Source organism: Thamnophis sirtalis, unplaced genomic scaffold (assembly GCF_051295495.1).
Source record: "Thamnophis sirtalis isolate CommonGarterSnake01/CBP01778 unplaced genomic scaffold, rThaSir2_p1.2 scaffold_8, whole genome shotgun sequence".
In the NCBI taxonomy this organism is placed as follows: Eukaryota; Metazoa; Chordata; class Lepidosauria; order Squamata; family Natricidae; genus Thamnophis; species Thamnophis sirtalis.
In genome coordinates, this window is record NW_028261388.1 from 21,327,390 (window position 1) to 21,348,383 (window position 20,994).

Here is a 20,994-nt window from a genome sequence, read left to right on the forward strand (position 1 = left end):
GTGCACTATATCTCTTTGCCATTTAGTCATGCTGGCCACATGACCACAGAGACGTCTTTGGACAGCGCTGGCTCTTCGGCTTTGAAACAGAGATGAGCATTACCCCTAGAGCCGGAAATGACTGGCACGCATGTGCGGGGGAACCTTTACCTTAGGTCCCTTCTGGGAAGGAACGTAATTTGATGAGAGCTAGGAGGCATGTTTGTTCTGCCTGTTTTCCTCCTGGACTTTCACAATACTCTAAAGATTTGGTTCTTCCTTCAAATACAGGGGTCTGGTATGTGCAGTTTGCTTTTACACTGGTACAGATAAGGGTGCCTCAACTATATATAGATTATTTCTACTATTTTACAGTGTGTATGTATTACTCTTTTTAGCTGCCTGTTTAAGGGAGATTGCTACATGAATTTATTTGCTTGCATGCATGCATGAAAGAATAAATGAACAGAAAACTTTTTCTTTTACAAAAATATGGGAATTGAGATATTACATAAAGCGCAAATCCAAGATATGACCTATTTTCTCAAAAGCAAGAGACAAGGTAATATTTCCTTCAGTGAATCATCTAAACGGACCTTTCCATTTCCAGTAGTTCTAATACTAAAGTTTCAACCCTGCAAAAGCGGTAAACAGGAATGGATTTTTTTTTTTTGGTTTGTTATCCTAACTCACCCACTTTTAATTTTTGGAAGCTCAAATTGACACACACACATACACACACACCCCTCCCTATTTCAAACCCATGAATTACAGTTTGGTGCTCATTCAGGAGGTCCCTTCCAGTAAACAAAGGTAAGGCAACCATTTGGAAATTGCCATTTTCTTCTCACAAAAGCAAAACAACAAAATAATTAAAAGTGTTGAGCTGAGAGGTGAGCAGGTGTGTTCTCCCCTGAGCACTACTGGTAAAACAAATGATTTGAAAACCAACACACACGCAGCCTGAGGAGTTTTTTGAGTTTTATTATTAAATTTTATGTTATGGCACTTAGCAGCGGAAATAATCACATGGCTTTGCAATCAAAGCCTAGAATTTGCTGAGCTATTTTTCCAAACACCATTTTACATTTGTTTCAAGAGCTACCCCCCCTTTTTTTTTGTATTGCAATTGTTTTTATTTTATTTTCTCTATAATTATTCTTTGTTTTGCTTTGCAAATTACAGTTTCAAGTGAAATGATCGTTTCAGTGTACTAATCAGTGAAATTTACAACCATTATACAATGGAATACAATACTAACTACAACAGGTTTATTGGTACAAGTTTGTTTTACAAATATTTAATAATTTACATGGCATTATCAAAAGTATAACAATTTATAAAAGAAACCGTATGAACCAAAAAACTCAAATTTCTTTATGTGACACTGTGTGAGACAAAAAATAAAAAAGCGTAACATTGCAGCACCATTTAAAATGTATTTTTAAAAAATACCCCACTGAATACCAAAATACATTAATTTTTATATTATTTCTAATGGTGACTCGTTAAAAAAAATAAAATACAACACAAAGCTAAATCAAGGCAAGGTCTGAAAAGATGGTTTGGTGTGCAGTTTCAAAAACTCCTACAGAAAATGATATGTAATATACATGTGATTCTCATCCAACCAAAGATGTGAATATATCCAAAGCACCTAAAATAAATTATACAGAAAATATACTGTGTTGAAAAGTCATTAAACAAGTAGGATTAAAATGATGTGCAGTCCACAATAATCTTTGCATGTGAGAATGCAGCAGAGGTATAACCATATTCCATTTGGAATAAAATGAATGTCCATAACAAACAAATGTATACAGACTGTTCCAGCAGAAATTTTCTCCATAGATTTTTGAATTTCTTAAAAAAGAATAATATACTTAGTCTTCCATTAGTACACTGAAAATGACACCTCTTGGGAAAAAGTTGGATGAATATATACAAGCAAATTTTACTAACCATAGTCCAAAGCAGTGTTTCTCAGCCTTGGCTACTTTCAGAAGTGTGGACTTCAACTCCCAGAATTCCCCAGGTAGCAAGGGGAATTCTGGGAATTGAAGTCCACAGATCTGAAAACGGCGAAGATTTAGAAACACTGGTCCAACACTTTGGTTATATAAAGTGCACTTTATCCCTCTTAATTGTACCACTTTATTGTGTAATATTTTACAGCCCAGTCTCTGATAAATATTTAAATACATATTCCACTATATGGTAATAGGCTCAGATTTTTACAAAGTCTCTATATTCTTAACTCCGCATGCCTGAGGACAGAACATGGCATTCAGTGAAAGAGATTAAAGTTCTCATGGAAATGTTGCAAAGGATGGCACAACTTTCGGCCTGTAATCATAAGCAGCTACGGAAAGATTCATGACTTCATCTGCACAACACTTCTCAGCTATAAAGGTAGCTTCTGCTGCTTTCTAGAAATGGACAGATTCGCTTACCTAAGTCTGCAGGATGACTTACTTTTTCCCTAATCAACACAGAATATATTTATTACAATCTGCTAAAACCTGTGTATTCTCTGAAGTACAGTAACTACACAATTAAATCACATTTTATTCCTTCATATTTAGTAACTACTTCTTGCTAACAAAAGTAAACTCAAATGTACTCTTATCATAGCTATAGCAATTACCTTCTCTGAGGATAAACAAATGACTTCCATTCCTGTTAAACAAAGGCATCTGACATGACATACCTACAAGAACATGCCACTAAAAAGTAGCTTTTTTAAAAAATGGTGAAAAATATGGCATGAACCCATCGTATCTTTAACATCTGTCAAATCTTCTGTTGTATAAAGTTTTCAAGTTTTATGATAATACATGCTGTGCACTCCATGACTCTCATGGCAACTTCCGAAGTGAACCTGTCATTTGGAACCTGTGGGAAAGGAAGGAGGTCTGGATAGCGAGTTTTTAAGCTATCCACTCCATAGGCTTCCAGTGTGTGGACGTCATTTGTAAGACCTTCAAGCTGTTGACTATATTCTTCAATTTTTTGTGCTAATGCAGTTGGCTTCACGTCTTTATCTGACTTACCCCTTACTGCATAATCAGCAGCAATCAGAGCTAATTTAGTGGATAAGTAACATTTAAAGCAGACCCATTCATTGGCATTTTTGTGAAGATCATTTCTGGCCGCTGAAAAATTTGCTCTAGCTTGTCTCAACCATCTACGTGCTTCAACGGGGTTTCCAACAGACTTGAACGTAGGCGGCACAAAAAATCGCTGTGAGTATGAAGGGCCGGTAGAGGAATGACTTTTTTCTCTAGAGTGTTGTCTTTCGGACTTATGGCTTGTGGCTTCTTGATTCCACGAAGTATAAAACCTTTGAAATGAAAATTTGTCTGACTGAAATCGAGAAGCTGAGGATGGAAATGTCCGCCTGGATGCCCTGTCTGCATTTTGATCGATAAATGCCTGCTTTTCTAGTCTGTTAATCTCGTTTTGTAAATGCTTGAAAACCTCATTGGCTAGATCAAGGTTCTCTGCATTTTTGTCTGGATGCCACTTAAGATAAAGCCTTCTTATAATCTTTTTCCTTTCGGATTCTGGAAGTTTCCAGGCTTGTTCTATCACTGAGGTAACTTCCCTTAAAATTTCTGGTAGAGAATTTGCCTTAGTCCTTTTGGGGGAATGATGTTTGGACGAGGATGATGATTTATGACTCTCCCTGCCAGGAAAAAGAGGGGGAATTGTCCTTGGTCCATGTGCTGGAAACTCCGTAGGACTTGTTGGAGTAGATGGGGCACTGTCCTTGCTCTGAGAACTCTCATCGGGTCTTGAAAATTTGTATAAATCAAGGGAGCTTACAATTTTGTATTCACTATATCCGATGTCAATTTGATAAATCTTCCCCAAAAAACTGGAGTTTTCAGCATCTTCTCTTACTACTTCTTGCACTATTATGGCATATGTATATGTTGGATGGTAAGAGCCATAGATATCACCTCCTTCTGCATCAACAAGATACCCAACATATTCACCTGGATAAAATACATTCATTGGATCCATGAGAAGAGTATAATGGATTTCAGATGGAATAGGGGTACCAGGCATAGGTAGTTCAAGTTTTGATGGTTCTGAAGAGTCATACTTGACCCCTAAACTGTCAAGCTTTTCACTAATTCTGTAAATATCATTGCAGCCCAGCATTGCAATTAAATAGGAAGTATCAGAAATCAGATTATCAGTGGCAGATTTCAAAGTCATTGCTAAAGCTAAAAGGAAATTTATGTCTTTGCTATCGGAGTGCTGTATATAGAGTAGTATTACTGCATTTCCATATCGCTTTAAAAAGGCGAATGTTTCACTCTTACTATGAGGAATGGGAGCAAAACCTTTAACTCTCAAGGTTGTTTGCAACTTCTCAAAACAAGACACTTTCAAGCCTTCTCTTAAAGTCTTGCAAAGTTTGATGGCTTTTTCTTCATTGGCTAAAAACGTGTTGTCATTTTCATGCTTCATGATTCTAATAAGCCCTGTAATGAACTGTTCAGAAGACAGCAGTAACTGAAGCCTGCCCTGAAGTGAACACAGTGCTCCAAATTGACAAGTTTTAGGTGAATCCTCATCCAACTGCTCTTCAAGTATACTACTGAGAAGGCGAGGCCTCAACTTCTGAGGGAACAGCATTATCAGCTTAGTGTGAAAACCATGGTCTTTCCCTAAGTAACATTGGCTAAGATCCACCAGCATTTGGACACCAATGTTTCCTTGTATTCTACTTTTATAATGTGGCGCATCATCGAAAACTAAGATGCTTGATTTGACCAATCTACCATCCTGGCTTGGAAGATAAAGAGCCAGTTCTCGCACATTCTCAAGGTCGTTTCTGACTTTGACAGAATCATTCTGAAGGCTTTTAAAAAGGCCAGAAACAACCCGCTTAACAGTACGCATTTCATTCGGGTCAAGCTGTTTTCCCTCAGAGTTCTTGAATATGCGACTCAAAACCTCCACATACTGCTTTGTTGAAATGACATCTTCAGTGCCTAGGTGTTTAAATAGTTGGTGGAATGTGCCAAGTTCTAAAGGAAGCTTGTACAGGTAAGGTTTGAAGTCAGATTCATATTCCAGATTTATTACTACTTCCTCAGGCTTCAATAACTTCCAGCCGTCTTCAACCATCACAAAAGCAACTCCTCGAAGCTGAAACCGGAATTCCTTTTTCTCTGTACTAAGAAATTCATAGATGCTCCTTAGAACCTTAGCCCTCGTTTTTATCATATCTTCATCCAAAGTGGTTATATTGCATATATTTCTACAGTTATTTATAACTTTGTCTAAAGGAGGATCTAAGTTAACGTTAAGCATTGTTAAAACCTGCTCAAGTTGTTCTTGTGGACCAAGACTGCTTCCTTCTTGTTCTCTGATACTTAAAGGTGTGGCTTTTTCTGGAAGTATAGGGCATGAAGTCCAAAGAAGTTGCAAAACATCCGTTTGTTTGAATTTAGGGTTTACTTGGGCTCCACTAAATTTTATAAGAGGAAGTGTGCCATTAACCTCTTGATATTGTGGATGAAATCTAACAATTTCAGCAGGTGCGCGTTCTGGACATAAAAACGCAATTAAAGACAATTCTTTAAGGAAGTTTCCAGATAATAAATCAGTTCTTTCTTGAAATATATGGTGAAGGAGGACATCAACTGTATTCTGCAGAGTATCCTTGGTCCAATTTTCTGTGTTTGCTCTCATGCTGATCTCTTTAGCAAACTGCAATAACTGATGTTGGGAAATAACATGCTTTAGTCCCATATTTCGAAGCAATGCTACCCATGATGTCAGAAAAGCAGCACGGTTTTTTGGTTTTGTGAGCTGTTCCAATTTTTTAAAGAAATCTTGAGGTATGAACAATTTTTCAGGAAGCATAACTTCAAAGACTTTTACAGTCCTGTCATAAAAATGTTTGGCAGGTTTTAGTCTATTGCATGCATCATAAATGATCAAAAAGCTCTCTAACTTCTCAAACAGCTGCTCCTTCATTTCCGATGATTCTTCAATGCTAGAAAGCCTATTTTTCAAATGAATCAGATGTTCTAGCTTTGCATCGTAGGAAAGGCTTTCAATCTTTGGTAAAAGGTGCTTTAAATACACTTCAAGATCATCTACTGGAACACAGTTTAGCACAGTGTACAAATCTTTTAAGTGGATTTTTTCTTCCAGGAAAGCAACTGAAGTGGTCTGTGTCCATTTATCCACTTCAATGGAGGGAATGTTCCTTGTAAGTACATAGCATACCCCACATTTTGATAAGCTAATGTATCGTCCACTGATAGATTTGTAGCAAGGAAGGGACTTCAAAATTTTTATGTCATCTTCAGAAGTCAGGTGATTTAGGTTGCAACTGAAATACATCAAAAGGGCTTCAAAGTCATTTTCAGCTAACTTTTCTGTCTTAAATGTTGAAGTTTGAATCATATAATGTATAGCTCTTAAGATGCTTGAGGGGCTATCTATATTTGCTGTATGTCCTGACAGCAGGGGAACTAGAGGATTGTCTTTGGAGCAGATTTTGTTCAATGCAAGTTGAATGCAGCCAGTTTTCATCAAAGCATGGAAAACTTTATCAGTTTGGGAATTTGGGAAGAGAGCTATGTGCATAAGGCTGAGAGGAAGCAGCACATCGCAATCTGGTACAACGAGCTGATTAGAGGAGACAGTAAATTTTGTGCCCGGAAGCAATGTCCAATCCTTCAGGATCTCAATCACATTTTCAAACGTTGCTTTTGCCTCTTCCTGGTCATCTTTGTCACTTACAGACTCACCAATAAAATGCCATGAATTCTTAAGCCAGGATTCAGTTGCAAAGTTCTCTTTCCATCTCATGCACCCTCTTGCTTTGTATTCTCTTGGCAACACAGACGACAATAAGTCAGCAAAACTGGAGATATCAAATATTTTTGCTACATTGCAATTGAGTAAGATATTGCTGTACCGCAAGTAAAGGGTGTTCATAAACAAATCTTTACGAGATGGAATTAATTCATGGTAGGTTGTTAAGAACTTTGGGCGTTTTGAATCAAATACCTGCAGCACGCTATCAAGCGTAATGAGCAGCGGCAATCCTTCAATCTGGATCTCATTTTCTTCTGCGTCTTTAAAACAGTAATCAACAAGAAGCTTTAGACTGTGGAAAAGTTTTAAATTTGTCTGCTGAAGGCGACAGGGCAACTTCCCAATGTGACAAATAGAATCCGGGGAAGAAAATGTCATCAAGAAGGATCTAACATCAGCAGGAGTTACGTAGCTCACAGGAATGTCAGCGTCCACAAGACAGTGGTAAAGATTTGCAGTTTCATCACAGCTATAAATCAAGTTAAAGCCAATTTCTAAGAGAAGATGTTTGAGTCTATACACATTTTCTGCTACAGTCTTGCGCGTCGTGATGTTGTACTCAACATTTTTGAGGTGCTGCAGCTCGTCTTGTAACAAATTGTCAAAGAATGGCTTGGCTTTATTTGAGGTAGACATATTAACCCAAGTGATGATAATTGCAGAATGCAAATCAGAACCATCGAGATTTGGAGTTCGCACAACAGGAAGGAGACGTTTGGCTTCCTCGTGAATACAGATATATACGGCTTTCACTAAGCAATACCAATCCGGTTGCAAGTCAAGTCTATTCACTGGGAAGAATAATAGAAATTTTTTCAAAGTGTCTTTCATAGTGTGGACAGACGCGTTTTGTAAAACTGACATGGTTGGATCAGTTCCCTGGAAGTAACGCTTTTTCAGTTGGATTAGGAGTTCAACGTAGGCCGGTGCTATCAGTGCCGTCATTAAACTATTATTCCAGTCACTTCGGACACCAACTCCGTTGTCATCACGCCACAGGTTTCGCCGGGCAGAATCCAGAGCAAAGTGTCCATTCACGTGAAAAGGAAGCCCAGTTTCTAAAGACAAAGGTAAGAAACAAAATGCCCGATGTGGTTTTTTATAGTTGTGAGTAATACATGCTGCAACTCCCCCTCGAGGGAAAAGCGTAATATCCTCGTTCTTATGTGCTGATACCACACTCTTTGAAACTTTGTCGATGGCTGAGAAACCTGACCTATTGCAGATCAGCCAAGTTGTAAGGTTGCCTTCGGAGTCTTCCGTAACCATAGTGTACGTGATCTGCTGCACAGGTATCTCATCCAGCTGTTTCTTCTTTGTTACACTGTCAATTACAGAAGCATGGAACTGCTTTCGTTTCAGTCTATCCCCATCGGTTACTTTGCCAGTGACAGAGTATAAAACATTAAGGGCGCCCGTTGTTTTCTCTATTTCACAGATAGAAATTTTCTCCATGTGATTCAAAAACATCAGAAGTTCTGCACCATCCGTACGCAGCTTGTCTAGAAGATTCTGTACCATCCTGTCAGAGCACGGCACAGTAGAAATTTCAGAAACCTTTGCCATGTCTCCATTTCTAAGTGGAAATCTAAACATTGTACAGTTGTCTAGTTTAAAGTGGTCTCCTAAATAAAGATCCAACACGTCAGAGAACTGGGTCCTGAAATCCGCATCCAAGTCCCGAAACATGCGTCCGGGACTAATAGATGTTGCCCCTGGAGCATATCTCGCATGAGGGTCAAAGATACAAAGAATATCGTTTCCAGAAATGAAAGAAGGACAATCAGTTATATGATACACAGAATTGAACCCTATTCCATATTGACCAGTTTTACATGGATTACCTTCTTTAGTGCCTTTACCAAGATTCTGGATCCCTCTAACGTCATCTTCAGTAAAGGGCTGATTGTTGAAGACACACAAAGCCGGGCCCTGAAGGGGGGACCATTTTTCATCAAATATTCTATCGACTGGGTGCTGCCGAGGATCAAACACAAAGCAGACTTCCGTAGCTTTTGCATCATCGGCGTTCTGAAGAAGCTCTTTCAGCATTTCTTTCTCGGATGGATATGCGTTAAGAATACTTTTAATTCTGCTGGTCAATTTTTCTTTCTGTCCAAACTCAGTTCCAGGAGCAGTGAAGCAGATATTTGATGCGTAGCGTTCTAAGGCTTTGTGTCGTTTAGGTATTGTCCCAAGCTTTACTGCTACTTCTCTAGGAATGTCCGCGTGGCAATATTTTACCTTTGTATCTTTCACTTTTATCCAAGGACAGTCATTGTAGCACAAAGAATTGGCTGGTAGAAGGGCAAGGCGAGTATCCGGTAACAAAATTTCTCCATACTTTTTTTCACAGAATTCCTGCTTCTTCTCCCTAATAAGGCTCCATATTCCTTCACTGATGATTCTCCTACAAAGTTGAAAATTCCCTTCTGTGAGTGGATTCCCTCCTCTTTCCTGATCAACTGCTTCAAGAACTAGAGCAAAATCTTCCACCATAAAAGCATGACGTACTCCTACACTTTCAAAGAGCTCGCGGAAATTATTTCTATATTTATTAGGCAGCTGGTGAAGATGTGGTGCTGCCTCAAAATTAAGGTGAAAAGCTACCTTTGTGGAGTCAACGTAACCATTCTCAACTAGAATGAAACTGTAATTTTTCAATTCCTCAACAATGGTTGCTTTTGTGGTTCCATTCTGCAGTAGGGCCTCATGGAGATATTTATAGCAAGCATTGGTGATATTTTCCTGATACAAAGTAATTCCATCGAAGCATTTTGCGACTTCTTTTAATTGTTTTATAACCATAGACACAGTTGGTTTCTTAAGCAATCCTAAAAATTCTTTGACAGCCAAGGGGATAGTCCCACATCCTTTAAAGGAATGAGAATTTTCATTAAGTATGGGTTTCAGTAGACAAAGTATATCTTGGTAATCAACTGTGTAGAGGTCCACTGCAGGAAACATAGTTTCAGGTTCAAACTCGGAGCCCTTCCACTGTAAGGAGAAGCCTACGGGTTTTGTGAGGAACGGGAGAAATGGTATCGTTTGAAATTTTTCAGCAAAATCTTTAGCTCTTGGATCTTTGTTTTTAAGTTTTTCATCTATGAGATTTAATAGTATACTGCTTCTCAAGCAGGCTCCCGCATGATCAGTCCTGTTGATTTCTGCCACAGAATTTGCACGTTCTAACAAGTCTTCCCACGAAATATCTTCTTTAGCCATGCCTAACTGAACTAATTTGACCAGAATTATTGGATTAAGATAATCTTGGCTAGTTCCGTGTGGAAACCTTCCATCTTTTTTAACATAAAGCTTTGCAACTCGACCTTCAGGGTGGATCAGTCTGGAAGGTACCATCAAAGGATGTTCAGTCAGAGAACACGGAATGCATGGAGTAACGCAAAGTATTTCTGAAAATTCCCTAATTTTCTCATTCAGTACATAGTGCATTAAAGGATCACGAAGTTCTGCCTCAATTTCTTGAATATTGGGAAAAAATACCTCAGAAAAAAATTGTTTCTCTGAAAAAGTATTCTCTAGTAACACTTGCTTACACCCTGCTTCTTCAAAGCCTGTTTTGACCCAAGAAGGAAGATCCACAGCACAAAGATTCTTTGAACCTGTTTTTTTAAGGTATTTAAGAAAAATCTTGAAAGCCGCAGTTCCTATGTCAGGTCGTTTCAACAACGAGTCATCCAAGAACCGGACATTCTTCACTGACACCCAAGATGAGCCATCAGAAAACACTCTGATTCCTTCTTTGCCTTTTGGGTGGGCTATTTCTTCATAAAATCCCTGACATATAACTGAAAAATCATCATGCACTGAATCCGGATCAGGCCACACTGCAAAGCAATTGTAATCTTCTAGCTCACCAGACATAGCCATGTTGCGTAAAACTACCACCGCTTCCAAATAGGCCTTTACTACAACGTGTCGCATAAATACAGTGTTCCACCTTCCTTTTGTGTCAGTTTTCCAGATTTCTTTTCGATTTGACGTAATGGCAAAGGAACCGTTGATGTGAACAGGTAGGCCTGTTTTAATTCGAAGAGGTAAATAGCAAAATACTTCTCCCAAGTTGCAGAAATTGGATTTCACGGTCCATTTTTGATCCTGTCTTTCACACAACATAACTCCTACTGAGCCACACGGGACAAATCCTAGTCTTCGTCCACTTTCATGTAATGAGAATTTTAAGGCTTCTCCGGTATCCATGCAAGCACACAGAAGCCATGTGGTAGAATCTACTGTTTTCTGAGGCAGTTCATCCGTGGGCCTTTTGGTTTGTCCCGTTTTAGCCATTTCAAAGAACGAAACAGTGTCGTCTTCCGGCCCTCTAAAAACCGGGGAGTGCAAATCAGCAATACGTCTAAAGATATGGTGAAACTCTTCTACGGTTATTTGTAGTATGCATGAAGACTTTGGCGATTCAGTGGGAAGCTTTTTTGTGCTGATACTGCAAGTTTTCATGAGTTTAGCAGCTTCCTTTAGAACGCTTGTAAAGGGGGTAGTAATTGCTTTGGATGGACATAGTTTTTTTTTAATAGTCACAGTGTCTTGAGCCACCTCAGGGTTGGCTTCTTCAGCTTTCAAATATTTCAAGACCATTGAGTTTACGCACTGAGTAAAGATGATCAGCCTATGCCCACAAATGCTAAACTCGTCCACAAGAGAATAAATATCTGCAGTGTTGTAACTGGTGGTGCTGACTTCACTTACTTTAGCTTCCTGCTGAGTTCTAAAGGAGAGCCTGAAAAGGGTTCCTTTATAACTGTAAGGTGCCTCCACAGTCAAAGGTAGCTGGCAATCAAATACACCGATGAATGGCTTAAACTGATTAGGAAACTTTCGAAGTCTCTTCTGCTGTTTTTTCCAATTTATCTTGATCCCAGGATTAGATTTATCTCGTATATGTTTACTGAGATGGTTGATGTTTGGATCAAACATGATCATAAATTCTCTGCTCATAATGATGGGAATGTCCGTGATATGATAAACGGAGTTAAATCCCAAACCAAACTTTCCAACTTTGTCAATCTCTGCTCTTTTTAGGGACTCGCCTAACCGTGTTATATTTAGAAAGTCTGAGTCGGAAAATTCAGAATTGTTGAAAGACCACAAGGCTGGTCCATGACAAGCCGCCATTCCTGGGTCCAAAAGGTTTTCCCTTATGTCATTATTTCTTCTCATGTCAATCAAAAAATTGCACTGTGTTGCATCGGCATCATCGGCATTCTGAAGCAGCTCTTTGAAGATATCAGACACAGACGGATATTCCTCCAAAATGTTTTTAATTCTTACTGTGAGCGGTTCTCGTTGGCCTGATTGTTCAAACCCCATATTTTCTGGATTAATCAACCTAGTACTGAGACATGGCACATTTAACCATTCTGCAGTTTTCATGGGAATATCTTCATGAACCAAAATTATTGGCTCCATAGCATCATCAAGCAAATCATTTAAGTCATCCACTTTGATATCACAGTAGCAGCATTCGTGGATTGGCTTCATCGTAAGTTTAAAAGGTTTTTTGCTACAATATAGTGGAACCGGCGTATTTAAACTGGCTGGAATCTGGCTACTGTACAGCCACCTTATAATATTCAACATAATGTGAAGATTTTGCTTACTCTTTTCTTCAGTAAGAGACTGTTCGCTTTTGAGATATATTTTCTGAATTACCATGGAGACATGATCTGGGGTCAGTTCTTCAATTGACCCACAACTGATGAACAACTGATGGAACTTAGCCATGGTTTTTGGCACGCTATGAAGATATGGTTGGAGATCAAGATCGGGTGGGGATTTTATTACTGCCTGAGATAGTAAGCAAAACGTTTTACCAGTCCAGACCCAAGGAAATTTCAAGGCCTTAAAAGCTTCTTTTCCCTCACTTAAATGATCATGCATAAAACCATAAATCTCAAGTAAGATTTGCTGAAACTGATAGTAATCTTCGTCAGTAAACTTCTTGGAACTGTGCCAGTCCACTACCACTTTGAAGTGTTTTAACACTGACCTGACATTAGGTTTGATGGTGATCCCTAGTGCTTTTTCAATACTCGGCTGGACACTTTCTACAAGGGGAACAGAAGAACCTATTAAAGTAGCTTGGGATATATCACACATTTCTGGTGGTGAACACAAATAGCAATGATCACCTTTCCAAATTAATGAACTTGGGTAATTTGGAGGCCTTTGTTTGCAAGCTGGAACCCATTTAATTTTTTTCAATGTGGCTTTTGTTTCAAGTGAATGCAGTAATGAACGTCTGTTCAAAACCATTAACAAAGTTCTCGCTTTTTTTATCAGTGAATCCTGACTTGTACTAGTAGAGTCCTTCAACTTCTCAATTTTATGGGCTACACATAAAATATCTTTCTCTTCTAAGCTGTTCTCAGATTTTAGGCCTATTAATCTCAGAGCGTGTAGAATATCTGGAGAAGTTTTAAAAACTGCAGGGGGGAAACAGAGCTCTTCTTCCCCATAAAACAGGTCTTGTAATACTTCCACCTCGGGATCAAAAAGTTCACTGGCAGACACCATTTTTTCCTCTGAAATTCTAATAAATTTCAATGGTTTCAACCAATCCAGCACCTCCGTATTTTCATTTTTGAGGAAAGTCAAATTTTCTAGAATCCATAGCATAATTTTTATTGCTTCGTCAGTAGAATAAAAATCATTCTGCATATCTTTTAAAATAAACTTTATGCAGTCCGTGGTTCTCAACAGTTCTGCTTTCAGTATGTTTGCTAAACGAATAGTGGCTTCATCACTGCTGTCAACCAGTGAAACAGAGAATTTTACATCTGGTGGAAGTTTGGCATTGTGATGCAGTACCTTACAAACTTTCAGAGCAGTGAAAGCACTGCCTTCATCAAGAGGTTGCTCAATTTTCCTAAATATCATTAGCTCATTCATGACTCTCTTCTCTTTTTCAGTAACATCAGTCAAACTAGCAAGGAAGCTTCTGAGTGCATTTTTGTGTGACGTTGGCAACGAGGTAACCTGATTTACCGATTTCTGTAAGGGAAGTTTTTCCGCTATCTGTAAAACTATATGTGGAGACGGGGGGTGTATATATTTCTTTAAAAGTGGATGTTGAATAGAAGGGTCAAGTTTCTTAAGAACAATCCCACCAAGTTGCTCAATTATCTCAGGTAAACATTCTGGGAGCTGCGTTTCAGATCCATCATCTAGAATAATTGGCGATGGGGCCCTTAATCTTATAAGATCTACTGCATCTTCTTCGTCTAGTAATGTCTTCGGAATAAGTGGTAGGTCATCAAATAGAGACAAGTCTTCAGAGAAATGTATATACAAATTCTTCCATACCATTTTGAGCCATGAAACAGGTGGGTGATTCTTATCAGAAGTAGGAAACCATTGCACTGTAATCTCTGAACTGGGCCATAAAGTATTCATAACCTCTTTGACGAGCCGTGCAAATCGTTCAGGATTTAGAAGTTGCAACTGAGTACACTGTCTTCCTGAAATGAAACAAACAAACAAACAAACAAAAAAGGCTAGTAATACTGAAAAGTAGTTTGGAAAATCTTTTAGAAAAATAAATCAAAGAACGTTCTTTCTTTGTGTTTTCCCCCCCTCACAAAAAAAGCAAACAAATGACAAAAACAGCACCCGGGTAGCCTTCTAATTCTATACTAGGCAGAAGTATACTATCTGATTATATCTTGCATGCTAGAAACCCAAGAGAGATCAGTAGTTATTGTAACCCACAAAATGGCATGTAATGATGTGCTTGGCTCTAACAAAATTTTCATGCTCCTTTTTCATCAAGCAGATCACTTGCTCTTCAGTCATGTACCTTTTCATAGCATGAAAAATGGCAACCGCTGGCATATGCAGACTCTTGAGGCTATCAAAATTCATTGTATTTTGTTCAAGTTAACAGATAACAGAGTGTGTAAGATACCTTTTTCTGCCACTGCACTTTCCAAGTTTTTATTGTTCTTCCTTGATCTGCCTATTGTGCTCTTACATTAATCTGGAAAGTTTAACAGAATGCAAATTTTAAGTAATGGAATTCTATCAATGTTTACCTAGATATGCATCTCAGCAATATATCCTAATTAGGTTTCATGTCTTGAGGGACGGCTTCCATTCACAGCAGAACTAATGTCTATGTGATATTGTGATTATTTAGATATACTCGTACAACTATTAAATCCAAGGAAGCAAATGAACGTATCTGCACAACTGCACCATGATTTTCAATGTAAAGCTTAAAAATCTGATTAATGCTATAAACAGTGATTCATACTTGTGTAAACTATTATTTTTCATTATTACCAACACTACAAAAAACTCTGCAGGTATATTTTTAGTGCAAATCTAACTTTCAAAATGAAAGAATTGTAAACAGCAATATCAAACCTATTTATGACTAATTTTTAAGTGCCATATTTAAATCATTTATAATAAGGGCTCATGAATAAAATCATGGTACTTTTTATACTGCTGACCTCTGAATATCAAGATATCATATGTTTCCTACAAAACCTGAAATGTATATGACAAAGACACTCATACATACACATACACACATTTCACTTTTCTTTAGTTTCATCTGCATCTCTTCTAAAATGTTAAGATGAAATCCTCAATTTTATTAGCTAAATTTCTGTCCATCTATCTTATAAAGTCCCAGACTAATTATTAGTCCAATTTTGCTCATTATGAATGTACATAAAACATGAATCATATATTTAATAATGCAATTCTGAATACTATTATAAGCATGACAAGTTAATGGTATCAATTATTTCTCAAATATGCTTTAAGTAGAGTTAGTCAATTAAATTTGAAAAGCACAAGTCAACCAGCATGGAAAGGAATATGAATCTGACATTCAATACGAGCAGAATATTCAGTAAACCAACACATACAAATGTTAGATTTCAATTCAGCAGTCAGCAATTCATTCAGACAACCATCCTACCTTTAACTCCCCAAAGAAGTTGTTGGGCTAAAATACAATAAAATGCATTTTCAGGGGGGGGAAAGTTTCATTTGTTATTTGGAGTTATAATAATGCCATATACTGACTGGGGGTATCTAATGGTTCTGAAGTGCCAAACAAATCCAAGTGATATTAATCCGTATACTGTTTTGGCATTATGGAAATATGATTTATTTGGGGATTCTTCACTCCTACAATATATGAATTTGTATGAACCAGAATACACAGAAATGCTTCCCAGGTGACTGTCCAAACAATGCTAATTATCAGAATCTTTCAACTTCTGTATCAAAAAAAATATAGCATTTTTATTAAGGAATCATCGAAACCACAAATTTGAATTGGTAATTTAAATAGATTATGTAATCAGACTTTCTCCGGTTCAATTGCACTTTATACTGTTTTGCCTTTAACCAATTCATGCTGGGGTTTCTGTCACCCTCACTCTCTTGTTGATTTCATTTTTACAGACAGAATGTGTTTTTCATTTCATTATAAACCAATTAAATTGCTATTGTGAACAAGAATAGTTGATAATCAACTGACATGGATACATAAAGTGATTTCCTTTTACTTACATTCCTTTTTGAATTCTATCTTTTTTGTAATGTTCTTTGTAACCGAATAATACTACTTCAGTTTGCTGCATTTTTTTAAAAAAAATTACAAGATAGACATATATTACCTCTACTTTTTGAAGCTTCTTTTAAAGCAGATAAAACTTGAGGCTTCAGGTTATCAGCAAGTAATCTTCCTTCAAGACCTGGGAAGAGGGACCTAGTAAGTCATTAAAAACAGAGTATTGATCAACTTGATAATTTATATTAGTCATGTAATAATATCGGGATTCTTCATAGAATCTGAGTAAATAAAAAGGTTTGCTCCTTTTCACAATACCTGCCAACTCCCTCAATGAACCAGGTAATTTTTTTCAGCCTCCATAAACTACTTCCTCTAGTTAACTCAATTTCTGAGTATGTTTTTACAGAAAAGATGAAAATCATATAACACTATTTTTTTCTTTATTTATTTTTTAATTTCCCAATATCGCCTACAGATTTGGGAAGGGCTTGATGGGCTCCCATAAAAATACCAACTAGCCCTTACTCTACATACCTTTTTCAGGATCAACGAAAGATAGTTCTAAATGTTTATGTTTATTTCATTTGTATGCCACCCTTTTCCCCCCGAGGGGGACTCAGGGCAGCTCACAACTCAAAACAAGGGAAGGGGGGATACAGACAATTTGACAACAACACAAAACAATACATAATTTAAAAGTGCAACAATCATACCATTCGAGATAGGGGCACGGTTCTTTAGCCCCAGGCCTGTCGGAACAGCCAGGTTTTAAGGGCTTTGCGGAAGGCCTGGAGGGTGGTGAGGGTGCGAATCTCCATGGGGAGTTCGTTCCAGAGGGTCGGAGCAGCCACAGAGAAGGCTCTCCTCCGGGTAGTCGCCAGTCGACACTGGCCAGCGGATGGAATTCGGAGGAGGCCTAGTCTGTGGGATCTAATCGGTCTGGTGGAGGTAATTGGCAGCAGGCACTAATATAAGTCACAACTTTGCCGGTAGTTCGCAAACAGGATTATATTTCAGCCAATAGCTTCGTACCGACAGTTCTAGCTTGTGATTTCTTGCTATAGAATATTTCAGGCGCTAGTGAAGATAATAGCTTGTGTGCAGTGTGATGGGACTTACTCCTTCCATCTAAGCCAGGGGTGTCAAACTCCATTTCACTGAGGGCTGCATCAGGGTCGTGTTTGACCTCAGGGGGGCGGGGTGGAGGGGCCAGGGTGGGCATAGCCAGCTTGACATCACTCCTGTTAGGGACGCCTATAGTGGCCCAAGTGCTCTGCCAGCGAAAACGGGCTCCTGAGCTCCATTTTCGGTTGCCATAGCCTCCTGCAACCCTCTGCGAGTGGAAAGGGAGCTCGAGTTTGGCCCTCCCAAGCTTAGTTTTTACTGGCAGGGGGTTGCAGGAGGCTATGGCGGCTGAAAACGGAGGTTGAGAGCCCATTTTTGCTGGCATAAGCACTGCAGGCCAGTCCTTTGCTGTTTCCAGGGCGGCCACACGGGCCAGATCTAAGTACCCCACAGGCCAGATCTGGGCCCCGGGCCTTCAGTTTGACATCCCTGAATGCAAGCCGAAGGTCTTATACAAATCAATCTCGTCTCTACTGCAGGTAACAAGTAACACTTGGGGGCAAGTGGGCCACTTGAAAGCACAGGGCAAGCTTTCTTCTCAGTCTGCACAAGTAAATGTTGCTGGTAAAAGCAGACTAAACTATTAAACATTATAATTAAATACAGGTAGTCCTCGACTTACAACAGTTCATTTAGTGCCCATTCTAAGTTACACAACACTGAAAAAAGTGACTTATGACTGTTTTTCACACAACTGCTTCAGAATCAAAATTCATACGCTTGGTAACTGACTCATATTTACGATGGGTGCAATGTGCCAGCGTTCACTACCCACTTTTTGTAACCTTCTGACAAGCAAAGCCAATGGGGAAGCAAGACTCACTTAACAGTGTCTCTAACTTGACCACTGCAGTGATTTACTTAACAACAAGAAGGGATATAAAATGTGGCAAAATTCACTTAACAAGCGTTTGACAGAACAGAAATTTTGGGCTCAATTGTGATCGTAAGCTGACGACTGCCTGTAGTACTATCAATATTTCAATGAAACTATTATTAACACCATTTATAAAACAGGTTGTACCTTGGGTAAGTTTCTGAAGTGATATAGACTGCATCCTGAGCTGATGCCGACGAAGAGAATGAAATAAAATTCCCATTTTGTAACGGCAGGAGCTCCAATCCAATAAGTTCGCTATAATTTCCATCGCCAAGCACAAACTCTAGGAGACAAAGTTTCTCATCGGCAGATCCCTTGTGTTCAGATTTCCTTACCACGTGTCGTACTGTTCCTGGAGTCACTTTCTTGACAGCTTTTATACCCGAAATCACAAGATTGATTGCACTGGCAATATTATCTGGCACTTTAGCAACCTCTTTTCCCGATTCCTGGAGGTAGTTTAACACAGCTTGAGTAGATTCCAAACTCTCGTCCATTTCTGAAAAATATACCTCCTCTACCTTTACCCAGTTGCCACTGATGGAATGAATAACTTTTTCCTGGAATAACTTTTTCAGAAGAGGTTCTATAATTGGCTGCCAATGAACTTTTGTTGTGTTTTTTTGGGGCCACAATCTGTAAATTAGCTCAGCTGACAAAGGAAAATCTGAATTTTTTTCTGTTTCCATTTGCTTAATGGCTTCCAGTATCAAAGTTGCATAGGCTTCCGGGACAACATTGGCTACAAGAAGTTCATTCCACAAGGCCGCTGGATCTCGCCACTGATCAAGTTCTCGCCATTTTATACTTCTTCTGTTGTCTGTTAGACCAAAAAACCCACTAACATGAACCGGCAAGCCAGTCTTACTTTCCTCACCAGGAGGTAACGGAAGGAAACAAAATGCCCTTCCTGATAATTGGGCCTCGGCTCCTTTTTCTTCTCCGCTGCTTGATAAAGACATGGCTATACCGATAGTTGGGATATATTTCAAGTCATCCGCCAAGCAGTCCAATTCGCTACATATGCCTCGTCCGCCAACACTGTTACATACCAACCAAGATGTCTTCTGTGCATCTTTAATGCTCTCATCTTCTAAAACTATGTTTATATGGTACGTCACGCATGTTATACTATTACTTGGAATGCCTTTACAATACTGGTTTATTGCACCTCCCAAAATTTTGATAGAGTTGGGTCTTTCATGCTTCAAAGCCTTGTTTTCACTGGCTGTAACTCTAAAAATAAGCCGCTCGGTTCCATCAGCTTCTCTAACATGTAAGGACACATCTTGCACACTTTTAAGGAATAGAAGAACTGTATCAGCGTCCGCTCTGAATGAATCAAACAATTCTAGGATTTTATCCTTGTTGTATAGATTGCTACTCAGCTGGGAAGGCTGCTGGCGAAGAGGAAAACGAAAGAAGGTCCCAGGGAAATGTCCGCTTTTGAAGGTTTCCTTTGTGCTTCCAAACACACCAACAAATGGTGTAAATTGGTCGGTTAGTTCATTGATTTCTTTGAGGTCATCTTTCAAGTTCCAACACTGGCCTGACTCAGAAGGTCCAAAAAGTTTTTGATGAGGATCCAACACTCCAATTTGGTCACCACTGAATATACTAGGAACATCTACAAGATAAAAGCAGAAATATGTACTTTGATGTCTGCATTAAGTACAAAAATAAACACTTTGAAGCCTTCTCTCTCTCCTCTCTCTCTCTTCCTCCCTCCTCCCTCCTTCTCTTTCTTCTCTTATCCAACACACCTTCCTTCTTCTATTTTTCCCAAACCAACTGTTCTGTGAAGCGAGATAAACTGAGAAAGTGACTAGCCCAAGGTCACCCAGCTGGCTTTCTTTCATAACTAAGGTAGGACTTGAATTCATAACCTCTTGCTTTCTAGCCTGGTACCTTAACCATTAGACCAGTGATGGCAAACCTTTTCGGCATCGAGTGCCAAAAAGGTTGCGCAGAAACATTGCACTCACACACACATGCTCACCAAGTCTACGCTACAGAAAAGCCGAACTTCCAGGTTCTAGCGCGCATGCACACCTGACGATCAGCTGGCCAGTGTGTATGAATGCACAGGCAGGTTTTCAGCACCGCCACGTGCATGAAGGGATCGCGCTCTGGAAATGTCAAACTTCCGGGTTCTAGCACGCATGCACGCCTGATGATCAGCTGGCCGGTGTGCATGCACAGGCAGGTTTTCAGCACTGCCACTTGCGCGAAGGGATCACGCTCCAGAAAACCAAACTTCTGGCTTCTAGCGTGCATGAGCACCCAACAATCAGCTGGCCAGCATGCATGCACACACCAGTTTTCGGCACTGCCAAGTGCACGAAGGACAGCTGATCATCGTGCATGCATGCGCACCAAAAACCCAGAAGACAAACAGGCAAGACCGTGTGTGCCAGGAGACATGGCTTCACATACCGCTTTGGGCACACGTGCCATGGGTTCACCCTCACAGCATTAGACCATACTGGCTCTAACCCCATTAAGAATGACAAAACAATTCAGAAGCCATATCCCCCTCCCTTTTTTTTTTAACTATGTGTCACAACTGGCAACCACACAGAGAGCT

General features: G+C 39.2%; 1 protein-coding gene across 2 annotated transcripts in view; it reads right to left on the bottom strand.

The window, feature by feature from the left end:
- Positions 1-1,235: 1,235 nt before the first annotated feature.
- The window catches only part of SACS (sacsin molecular chaperone), a 31,369-nt gene continuing 11,610 nt past the window's right edge, over positions 1,236-20,994 (bottom strand). The window contains exons 7-9 of one of the 2 annotated variants that reach the window (XM_014061077.2): positions 18,552-20,034; positions 16,506-16,597; positions 1,236-14,327 (exon numbers count right to left, since the gene is read on the bottom strand). In XM_014061077.2, the coding sequence (XP_013916552.2) occupies positions 2,773-14,327; positions 16,506-16,597; positions 18,552-20,034 (13,130 nt within the window). In that variant the 3' untranslated portion in view covers positions 1,236-2,772. Of the gene's footprint in view, positions 14,328-16,505; positions 16,598-18,551; positions 20,035-20,994 lie in introns of those variants that run through there. The other variant, XM_087721221.1, reaches the window with a different exon arrangement.